This window comes from Pygoscelis adeliae, unplaced genomic scaffold (assembly GCF_000699105.1).
Source record: "Pygoscelis adeliae isolate BGI_AS28 unplaced genomic scaffold, ASM69910v1 Scaffold166, whole genome shotgun sequence".
Taxonomy (NCBI): domain Eukaryota; kingdom Metazoa; phylum Chordata; class Aves; order Sphenisciformes; family Spheniscidae; genus Pygoscelis; species Pygoscelis adeliae.
In genome coordinates, this window is record NW_008825156.1 from 203,383 (window position 1) to 214,755 (window position 11,373).

Consider the following 11,373-nt stretch of genomic DNA (forward strand, 5'->3'; position numbering starts at 1 on the left):
TTCTAAGCCCTTCCTCTTGATCCTATCTACTCAATATGGGAATGTACAAAATCTGGAGAGTCCTGTGCTAGACAGAGCCATCTCAGTTGCTTTAGCCACCAGGAGAAATGCATCAACCAACACATCAACTCTGGTTTTCATGAGTAACTGGCAAAGTATTTCTTCTAGCCTTCTCTTTCTACAAACAGTTCTTGTGAACTCATCCAGGACCCAGCGTGTTGTTACCTTCCCACAAGGAGGAGAACTTCCCTCCAGGTTTTCTCTAAAAGCAGCTTCATCAGCATCAACTGTCCTCAAACTGTCACTTTGCTTTTATATTGCTACCAGGTACCTGCACCAACCAGAAGTATGATGATGCTATGAAGAGGAATGGTGAGGTTATCAAGTCCTCCAAAAAGATGGCATTAGATTGGAAAGTCCTAGATCCTACCAACAGATACTGCAATCCAGGTGTTTCAGAACCAGCTGAGATTGAATATCACCAGCACTGTGAGCCTTCCAATCTGTGTAAAATCATCTGGTAAGACAAGTCCCAAAAGTGCCAGAAAAATAAGACCACAAGATAATTTTGTGCTTCACTACATGACTTGGGTGAACCGCTTATAGGACATGATGAAAATATGAAGTCATGCCTTGAAAAAAATATGAATTCATACCTTGAAAAACTAAAAAAATGATGTGTGAGTGTTCCTCAGTTTGGCAGTTATTTTTCAGCTGCATCGTCAAAATCAGTCCTCCCTTAATAGTGTCTGCTGCTTGGCACTCCCTCTGCCTGTCAGTTCTGGAGAAGCCAACCAGGAACTAGCTATAATTCAGTATCTGAAAGCTCTGGATGAAAAGGAACACAGTCAGAATATAGTAAGCAAATGTGTGTGTTTTTAAAATAACTTTCTGGTTTAAAACAGGATTGTCAAACATGCTGACATAAAAATGTCAGCATATAAAATTATAGCTGTGAGCTGTGCAGGAGACTTTTCTTTGCAGGTATCAGTCCAACATAAAATTGCTTCCTTTCAAAACACTGTAAAGAATGGGAGGTAAAGCTCATTCTTAATTAAGCTCTGTGGGCATATTGCCTATCAGACCAATTTGTAGTCGTATCTTTACCTTGAGGCTTCCTCTGGGTGGGGATGGGTTTGGTTCTAAGTTGAATTCTTCCTTGGAAGTAGCCCAAGGAAGTGAAATGCCGTGTCTGTCTCCTTGCTTTGCAAAGGAACCTGACCGAATGCCATGGTGTGGTCCCCCCACAGCCCTACTATGAGGCATGTGTGGCCAGCAGGTGCTCAGAATGGCACCCCAGCACTGAGTGCCAGAGCGTGCAGATGTATGCAGCCTTGTGCGGGCTCCATGGGGTCTGTGTGGACTGGAGGAGGCAGGCGAACGGGCAGTGCGGTAAGCCTGGGAAAGACCTGCTGGTAGTGAAGTGGCTCTTATCTGTTCTTTCCTCACCTACACGCCTGTTTGTGTTCCTCCACATCATCAGGCTTCAATCTTTCCTGAGCTGCCCTGGACCTGAGAAAAAGCAGGAACAAATCAAAAAGGTTGTTCCAGTCCAGAACTGGTGCAAAACAAGTGGGAAACAGGCCCATAGTCTCTCCTGAGCAGCTCAGCTGAGGAGCCCTGTGTGTTACCTAGAGCTTCAACATCAGATGGCAACACACAGCTTCTCTCTGCGTGCTTTGCCCTGCTCAGGGGGACCCAGTGATTCAGGGGTAAGCGCTACTAGTACTGTCACAAACACCTTGCTGAATCCATTGATTCCCTCTTGCTGAAGCTGCAGGGACTCCCTCACTGGGCAGGAGCCTGGGCTGTGAGGACCCATGGGGTGGGCTGTGTTAGCATGTGCATTTCATCTGTTGTGCATTGAAGGGTACGCATGGGTCTGGGCTTTCTAACCTGCATGTTGTAATGCTCCACAGAGGCCAGCTGTGTTCAGGATCAGGTATACAAGCCATGTGGGGAAGCAAAAACAAACACTTGCTTCAGCAGGTGGGTCATTTCCTAAGGCACTTTTCAAGTCCATAACTTGAAGGCTGGAAGTTCACATTCCCCTGGGATTTAGATGTCTGATTGCCCTGGGGCACATTTCTGCCTCTCATTTGTTCCTGTTTATATTCTAATTGTGCAGAGAAGTCATTATGGACACCCTCCCCTCCAAAAATAACACACCAGTGTTTGTTGAGGGATGCTACTGTCCTGATGGAAAAATTCTGCTGAATGATCATGATGGCATTTGTGTTTCTGTCTGTGGTAAGAAATAATGTAAATGGTGGGGTGGGAAGGGGAGATAAGATCCTAACTGGAAGTGCACATTAAGGGGGATGTTCTGGGTACAGAGGAAATGGGAGAGACCTTGATACTGACCCTTTCTAGTTAGGCTGGAAATGTTTCAGATTGGCAGTTTCTCCCTGCTCTTATGCAGAAAGTGCAACTTTCAAAAGAACAAAGAGGAGGATCTTTAAGATGTTTTGGGCACACAACCTGTGACTTTGCACTCTGAATCTCTCTTTGTGGCTGTTTCTCAAATTTCCAGACCTTCTTTCTCTTCCTGTCCTGCTTCTGTTGTTTTCCCCGGTTCAGTTATCATTAAAGGAATCTGTAATTCATTTTATAGGTTGCACTGCACAAGATGGGTCAGTGAAACAGGTAAGAAAAGGGAAAATACTGTCTTTATACTATAGCTGGGTGCTGTGACCTCTGTAAAAATGACTGCATGAGTTTCTTCTTTTAATTCTAAGCTTAAATACCAGTGAACTGCAATGACAGTGGGGAAGAAAACAGCAGATTTTAACTCCAGAACTTTATTAATCACTTGAGGTACAGAAGCAGAAATAGCAGTTTGTGGGACTCACTGTTTCCTGGTAGAACTACTAAGCTTCCCTTCTGGAAACACGTAAAACCTGCAAAGGAAGGTGGCAGATAACAGCATTTTTTCTTTCTGTGCCCTTCTCCTCCCTCTGGGATTTGAACTCTGATTTTCCTACATAATGAATTAGGACAACTGAGCCCTATACTGTCTTGCAGCAGGCATTCATTAATATAATGCTTCTAATTTTTGCTCTCTGAACTACTATCCCTATTGTTTTCACAGCCTAGAGAGGCTTGGGAACATGACTGTCAATATTGTGCTTGTGATGAAGCAACCTTGAATATCTCTTGCTTCGCCCGCCCTTGTGCTAAATCTCCACCTATCAACTGCACTAAAGAGGGTTTTGTACGCAAAATAAAAACACGTCTGGATGACCCATGCTGCACAGAGACAGTCTGTGGTGAGTAGATAATTCAGATGTCATAATGCGGCATCATTTGCCTTTAGCAGCAACCCTCAAGTGAGATCTGGTACCCCACAGGTACCAGATTCAAATAAACACACTGGAGTGGTCATTTCTTCCATCTGCATGCCAGGAGCTCTTGCTATCAGAAGAGACCTTCTCTTATCCAGTTTGTATTCTAAACTCGTGCCGTGACCTGCCAGATACTTACATTGGATAATCCCCCATGGACCATTGAGATAACGAGGTGCTTTACAGGGTGCTCTGGCTCTTGCCTCTTCTGAGATGAGAGGCTGATCCTTGCACAGAGATCCATCCAGTAAGCGAGGATGTGCTCATCTTCCAGGCTTCCACAAGGCCTCCTGTGGAGGTTCTTGATATATGTTTGCCTTCACCTTCCCATTTGCATCCTCCCAGTCCCAAATGCCCACCACAGCACAGGACCTCCTCATCAGCCTGCTCCTAACCCTGGCCATTCCCAGCACCTTATTGGAAGATGCAGGACAGGCGATCCTGGTAATGGTGGTGGGATGTTTTTCTGTTCCTCATCCCTTCATGCTGCCAGGCAGTGGTCCATTAGGCTCCTTGGATGCCTTGAGGGAGCAGTGGGCACTGTCAGGGTGCTTTGCCTTGCATGTCCCAACCTTCACATCTTTAGCTCTCATCCACTGCCTCTTCATTTTTTTTCACTCTCTGATTCATTTACCTTTACCCCAACTTGTTTCTCAGTCATTTCTCTGAGATAAGGGTGTTTAGTTTTTTTAGACATGACATCCGGTGGGGGAAGAGAAGCAGGAACAAAGACCGGAAGTATATGTCCAGGGAAGAGCTTTACAGTAGAGCAAGCTTAGAGATACTTCACCTGAACATGTCCCAAACTCCAAAAATGTGTGGTTCAAGAATCATCTATTCCTACCTAATTTCTTGCATGTTCAAGCTTTGGTCTGCAAGTGACACTGCTGGACGGAATGCTTTGGCTTACTTTATCTCTGTTGCTATTGCAGAATGCGATATAAAAACCTGCATTATCAAGAAAACAGCCTGTGACTTAGGCTTCCAACCAGTGGTTGCTATATCTGAGGACGGTTGTTGTCCTATCTTCTCCTGCAGTAAGTATCATGTTTCCTTAAGGTGTTCTATTTATTCCTTGAACTATTTCATTTTTTCTAAATGAGTGAAAATCATAAGCAGTAGCCTCTCCCCTTCCCTCTCAGCCTTTTCTTTTGGAGGTGGAGTAACTGGTGCAGGTTCTCTGTAGCTATTCAGTGAGTTAAGTTATTGATCGGATACTGAATGTCGGTTACATTGAATCCATCCCAAAGCTCTGCTGCCAAATTATATTTCCAGATCCACATGCCTGACCCAGCTTCCCACTGGCTCTGTTACCAGCAAGGTGGTTAACAATAAAGAAAAGCTCAACTAATTTCAAGTATGGGTAAAAAAACATGAGGTAAATAGATTTTTCCATATGGAAAATACCAGGATATAGAATTATCCCTGACTTCATGTGTAACGTCTGAGCAGATGTTACATATGGGGTTCTGAATAACAATTAGCACCATGTACTAGGTACTTTTCCCCCCCTTTTGTGCGGGCTATTAAGGCTAGTGAATAAGCTCAGTTCTACTCTTTGTCTCCTCTAAATCACTCACAATTCAGAGATGAGTACAGTAACTGTTTACATAATTCCTAGCACATCCTTTTCATTTTATTTTTTCTTACAGTACCAAAAGGTGTATGTGTTTCTGAAGGAGTTGAATTTAAGGTACGTCTTCTTCCAGAAACTTCTTTCCGCAGGTTAATGCTGCCTGAGTCAGAATTTTCTGAAGTTGTTATTGTCAACACTCACATAAAAAGCAGGATTAGAACAGCCCGTAATTTTTCCCTGCCAGTAGTCTTATGTATCATTGAAAACGTTACTGAATAGGTAACACTAGAGACCAGTAGCTTGCTTACTAAATGAGATCTTACCTATGTTTTAGAGTCAAGAAGTCAGAATTGTGATTGAATACAAATTGTAAATCTCACTGGATGTTGTAAGATTAATGACTACGTCAAACTGATCAAAAATTGATGCGTGGAATTTATGAGATAATGTAATAACTCATTTAATGCGATTGATGCACTTAGGAGTGTCAGCCTTGTGTTCATTTTGTGATACCGACCGACAGTGTGAGGTTTTAGAGATCTGGAGGTATCCATTTCAGGAAGTTCTTCCAAAAATAAATCCCAAGCATAAGCATTCATTTTTGATAGTCCAGGGGATGTATGTTTCTCCTAGAACCCACTGAATCCTTGCCATGGCCTGTCTCCTCTCTCCTCTATATTTCCAGCCTGGGGCAATGGTGCCTAAAAGCTCTTGCGAGGACTGTGTGTGCACAGATGAGCAGGATGTTGTGACGCGGACCAACCACATCCAGTGTGTTCCAGTGAAATGCCAAACCACCTGCCAGCAGGTCAGCACTGCACGCTCAGCCTCCCTGACCAAGAACAATGGCTGTTGAGGGGATGTACAGTAAAACTGGGATACTATAACTGCTTCTTCACTGAAAGATAGCAGGATATAATCTATTAGATTTTTTGTAAAGCCCTTTTTAGGGTGCTGGTTATTTTTGCTCTAGCAAATTTAAGACATCACCCTTGGAAAGATGCCCTGTGGGAGAATGATTGCAAACCTGTTAAAGAGAAGTCTGACTGCTGAAGGACGACGTTTGGGCCTTTCTGTTGGTGTTCTCATTTTCAGCTCAAAAATTGAGATTGTAAAGAAACTGCACAGTGGTTTATATGTTTCCAGACACTTCTCAGTACTCGTGAGCTGAGAGTGCACACAAATTGTTCAGTCTATTACTCAATGTAAGCAAAGAGTTGTTTCTTTTCCATTCTTGCCCAGATAAGGCCAGACCCACCACCAGTTCTAAAAATGGATAAAACCATTATCCTTTATCCTGAAGCCAGACACACTCACACCCGCCAAGAGACCAATGGATACCTAAAACACAGGGGAGGAAATAACTGATACATGATCTTCACATGTCTGACAGCAACAGCTCTTGTGGATAATCTTATCAGACCAAGCACTGGTGGTAGATTGTGCAAGTAATCACATGCTGAATTAATTTATTTGGCCTGACTTGTGTGTTAGCCCAAGGAGGAATAGCCGATGACAGCGTCTTCATGGTAACTGAAGTGCCCAGAAGTCACTATTCAATAAGGAAATGAAATTGTCAGCTCTGATTGTAGGCTTAAAGTGGTTCCAACGGTTTCTAAAGACAACAGAAATGAAACCAGAAGGTTGACTCCTTTCCTCTGCCATCTCCAGTGTGGTTTTGATCCAAGGTGTTTCATAAACAAGACATCAGGTAACATGGCTAAATGGAAACTTTATTCCCACAGGGTTTCCGCTATGTGGAAGAGGAGGGTCAGTGCTGCAGCCAGTGCCAGCAAGTGGCATGTGTGGCAAATTTTCCATTTGGCAACGTGACCATTGAGGTAAGCACTCCCTTGCTCTGCACACAAGGCTGAATTATCAAAAAGACCTCAGCATTTTTTGAATGAGTGTCATACATTTTGAGGCTGGGAAGACCTCTAGGAGATTTTAAAATGTCTGTATTTCTAAAGTAAATGTAGATGTTTATACAGCTGCTCTCTGCTGTGTGCATCTCACAGGCGACACTGTGTTGAAAATTATGCATCTCTGGCAGGAATGGAAATCATGTTACTGCCCCTCCTCCTCATGTGCAACAGAGAGAAAGAATTTGGAGGGGATGGTGACATTGTGTAACACTGCTCTTGCAGAGATACATGAGCTGGCTTGACATCATACTGCTCCAATCTGGAAACAGTCTCATTGTCTTGCCCTGGAGGTCCAGGGCTAAACAGTGTGAGCGAGCTGATATAGCTGTACTACCACTAGTTCTGAATTTGCTGAGGCAGAAATCAAAAGTGGCATAGCTCCTGTAGTGTAGTGTGACGTGGTAACACACCCAGGTAATACATCATGTCTTGTGAGCATAACGTTGTGTAGACATAGGCTGAGCCTCAGGCTAGCTCTGTGGTTTTATTACAGCGTGCTACTCCTGTGATTAGTTAATGATGCTGTCTCAACCTGGTAGCTCTGTGTTCTGCATCTTTTCTATTTCATCCTTTTAGTCCTTGATAATTTATCTTTCAAGCTAGCTTCTCCTGTGCTAATATACAATTTTTAGTTTCCATGAGGAGGCTTTCCATTTATCCATTAACTTCTATTATGAAGACTCTTCTCTTTCACACTTTTCGCTTTTCTTCCATCTATTAAAAAAGAAAACTGTTGAAATCCTTTTAAAGAATTATTTTTCTTTTGTGTATATTTTATTCCACATACATTAACACACCTACCTTCTGGCATTTCTGTTTATACCTCTATGCTCCTTCTGCCACCAGCTTTTGATTCTTTCCACCCAGGTGGCCAAAGAAGGGATTTTGCCTAGGCTGGTAGTGGGTGAGCTTGGTATGTAATTTGCAGATGTGAGTTCCAGACACCTCAGCATTTTCAGTGATATGAACAGCCCAGTCCCTCTGCCAGTTCATTGACAGAATTACCATTGCATTATGCTATTTTTATTGCTATACTATACTGTTTTTTTTCTGTTTTTATTCAGGTTGGAAAGAGTTATAAAGCTCCATATGATAACTGTACTCAGTACATGTGCACCGAATCAGTGGGCCAGTTTTCCTTGACTAGTACAGTAAAGGTCTGCCTACCATTTGAAGAATCAAACTGTGTCCCAGTAAGTATTTTAAAGACGGAAAAAAAAGCCTTCTGGAGTGAGCCCTGCTGCTGGTCTGAGAGTTTTTTTTACTGTTTTGAATGAGCCACTTCAGTATTTCTTGATCTTTCTGAACTGAATCCTTGTTTGAAGGAAATGTGCTTTTTCAGCCCTGAATTGAGTGTCCCACGGAAGTAAAACAAAACTATTTGCAAACAACCCACACATTTTACTTGTTGTGGGATAAGCACTAGAACTTGAAAGAGAAGAGTATTGGGGCAATAGCAAGATGGGATTTTTCATCACTTGAGAAACACCAGTGCTGCGAAATGCAATTGAGCAAATGGTAACCCATCATGGACCCCTGGGGTAACCAATGAACACAGTGTCTTCCGGTGGTGCATCACTAAACAAAGTGGTACATGAATGAGCAAGGGGTATCATTCATGCCCTGGCTTTCAGCAATTTGTGGTTTCCAGTAACTTTCAGAAGCGTTGTGGGGCTTCACAGCAGATCTGAAAACCAAAACAGGGACAAAGACAGCCATTGACTTGAATTAGCTTTGGGGTAGGTTCTGTGCAGGTCAAGCTGTTCAATTCCAGGAGCAGCTGTCATTCTCTGGGGCTGGGTTTTTTGTGCTGGCTTCAGTAGGACCTACATAAGGTCAGGCATGTGTTACAGGACATCTTACCTGGCTTGTGAGAGGATATATAGTTTTAAGAAAATTCACTCCCTTCCTTGCTGGATTTCTTTTAAGCAGTTTTATATATAATTAGTACACAAATAGGTCTGATGAGGAATCTGTGTTGGTTAGAGATGAGAGAATATACCTGAACTCTTATCGTTGCTACTAGCTGCTTAACAATATGTGCATCTGAACTGTTCTGTTATGTTTGCTTTCAATACAGGGGACAGTTGATGTGACTTCAGATGGCTGTTGTAAGACATGTGAGTGCATTAAATCACTGATTCCCTATTCCAATACTGTTAGGTTCTCCCCTGCTTCTGTCCTGTTTCTGCATGCACTGAGAGTCTGCAGTTTCCACAGACTGGAAGACACTTCTTACAATAGCAGAGCTGTTTTGTGCCTCACAGCTGAGGCTAAAAATCTGCCTCATTCTCCCAATGGGGACATTAAAATTCTTTGATCTCCTTTTCTGTGTTTTTAAATAACTGAAATACTGTTAGTTTGAACTATAGTCCTCATAAGAAAATTTGTAGAAAATATGCTCTGTATTCTTCCATCTGGAAACTGCATAGGAAAAAGGGTCTTTTTTCTGTAGCATACACCCAGAAATCATAGGCTGTTATAGAGTCACAAATGTCATTTGTAGCAATTTTAAAAAAACAAACCCTTCATGTCTCCTTTAGGTCTTGGTTCAACAGTATCTTTACATGAACTTACACATAAGTCTTCATTTAAGCTAGTCCATAAATAGAAAAGTGCCTTGACCAGCAGGAAATTGCTTTGCTGAATTAGTGCCTCTTTGCACTCTCATTTGATTTTTGGTTATGCACTTGAACTGTCAAAAGTTTTAGGAGGATGATCTGCCCTTGGTTTCCTAGCAGATAACTTTCAAAACATTTACTCCCTACTCTGAAGAAGTCTAACAGAAGTGTTTTCCTACACAGGTATTGACCTGCCACATAAATGCAAACGCAATGTGAAAGAGCAGTATATCATCCACGACAACTGTAAGTCAGCTGCTCCAGTCCCGGTGCCCTTTTGTGAAGGGACGTGCAGTACCTATTCTGTGTAAGTAGGAAACCTTTCTCTGTCCTCCCCCATGTCTGGTCTTCCTGGGTTCTTGTCGCCGCTGGGCTGCAGCTGTTTGTCCCCTTCCTGCTGTTTAAAAGGACCTGGTTGGGAAACTGGGTGTACAGAACAACAGTCTTTGCAATGTGACTAAATGTCTTTACTGTGACAGGAGTGCCTTATCTTAGTTAGGAAAATAGGTCCCTTTGAAAAGACATCAGCTAAATTTATTAACTACCTGTTCTTAAACATGTCCTTATGTAGTTTTTGAACAGCTCTGGTGTTTAGTGGAGTTTTCCCTGCTCTTTGGTCTCTGCATGAATTGTTACTTTCTGTCTTGCCAGAATGGGCCTAATCCAAAATCCACTGAAGTTACTGGGTTTTTCCCCATTGGTGTCAGAGTATCTGGCCCTGCATGGCTAGTAGCGTCCTGAGGACAGACTGTTATGAATAAGCAGAAAAATAGATAGGAAATTTTGCTCCTCTGCTCTTTAGAAGTACCTCCATTGGGAGCAGCAAATATGGATGAGTTTGGGAAGACAACAGGCAGCAAACTGATGTGCAAATCTCATTTCTATAGGTATTCCTTTGAGGCCAATGAAATGGAACACAAATGCATTTGCTGCCATGAAAAAAGGAGTCACAAAGTGAAGGTGGAACTGGTTTGCTCTGAGCATAAGACAGTCCAATTCACCTATGTGCATGTAGATGAATGTGGATGTGTGGAAACAAAATGCCCAAAGAGGAGAACATGAGCATAAACTAAAGGAAACATTTCAGCTCCCATTTAATGCTTCCCTAGCAAGTGAGTAGTTTAGAAAACAGCTGTGAGTAACCTTCAAATGACCATACTTCTCTCTTGTGCTCTTTCCTTCTGGTATTATATGCAGTTATGGAAATTAGCTAAAGATTTTACTCTAAATGTTTGAGAATAAACTGCATTTCAAAGAGGACTTGTTCTCCTGTTTCAGTGATGCTGCTAACGGGGCAAGGTGGCTAATGTCTTTAATCCCATAGTGGTGTATAAACCAAGGTTATTACAAAACACTCTAGAGACAGCTGATGCCTTTCAAAAGTCCTGCCTGAAGAAAGTGCACATTGTAAAACCATAACCACATGCATCACTTCATTTCCCTTAGAAGGGAAACAGCAATCACTTCCACAGCTGCAGTTGGAGAGCCAGGACTCAGCTTAGGGGCACATTTGCATTCTTCTCCGCAGTGATCCTGAACCTACTTTGGCTGTGACTCTGGGTCACTGGAGGAAAGCAAGGTGCTTTTTTCCTTCTACACAGTGAGCACTACATCAGGAGTGTAAAAACATGTTTTACATATACACTACAAAACTACTATATTTGCACCCTTACTGTGAGTCCTTATCTCACTGGTGGTTTTTATTATTTGCCAACATCAAACTGAGCTGTGTGTCAGGTGAGAGACTGATGTTGTCTCATTACTGGTTACACGTGTTATAAACGGTTGACTCCCAGCTAGCATGTCCCATGGTACTGGTGACAGTATCTTATGTGGACAGGGATCAAAATGGTCCAACAATACCTTCAGAGTATGCAAGGAAGGCAGATGCTTCTGCTACTTGAGCA

At 42.6% G+C, this 11,373-nt stretch overlaps 1 protein-coding gene across 1 annotated transcript in view; it reads left to right on the plus strand.

Annotated features, from left to right (window-relative positions):
- LOC103920748 (mucin-5B) overlaps positions 1 to 10,528 on the plus strand; it is a 45,484-nt gene extending 34,956 nt beyond the window's left edge. The window contains exons 34-47 of the mRNA XM_009328588.1: positions 328 to 520; positions 1,214 to 1,392; positions 1,920 to 1,989; positions 2,129 to 2,250; positions 2,615 to 2,646; positions 3,092 to 3,269; positions 4,277 to 4,381; positions 4,997 to 5,037; positions 5,606 to 5,728; positions 6,666 to 6,761; positions 7,910 to 8,038; positions 8,926 to 8,965; positions 9,650 to 9,773; positions 10,354 to 10,528. Coding sequence (XP_009326863.1) covers positions 328 to 520; positions 1,214 to 1,392; positions 1,920 to 1,989; positions 2,129 to 2,250; positions 2,615 to 2,646; positions 3,092 to 3,269; positions 4,277 to 4,381; positions 4,997 to 5,037; positions 5,606 to 5,728; positions 6,666 to 6,761; positions 7,910 to 8,038; positions 8,926 to 8,965; positions 9,650 to 9,773; positions 10,354 to 10,528 — 1,607 coding nt within the window. The remainder of the gene's footprint in view (positions 1 to 327; positions 521 to 1,213; positions 1,393 to 1,919; positions 1,990 to 2,128; positions 2,251 to 2,614; positions 2,647 to 3,091; positions 3,270 to 4,276; positions 4,382 to 4,996; positions 5,038 to 5,605; positions 5,729 to 6,665; positions 6,762 to 7,909; positions 8,039 to 8,925; positions 8,966 to 9,649; positions 9,774 to 10,353) is intronic.
- The last annotated feature ends 845 nt before the right edge of the window (positions 10,529 to 11,373 follow it).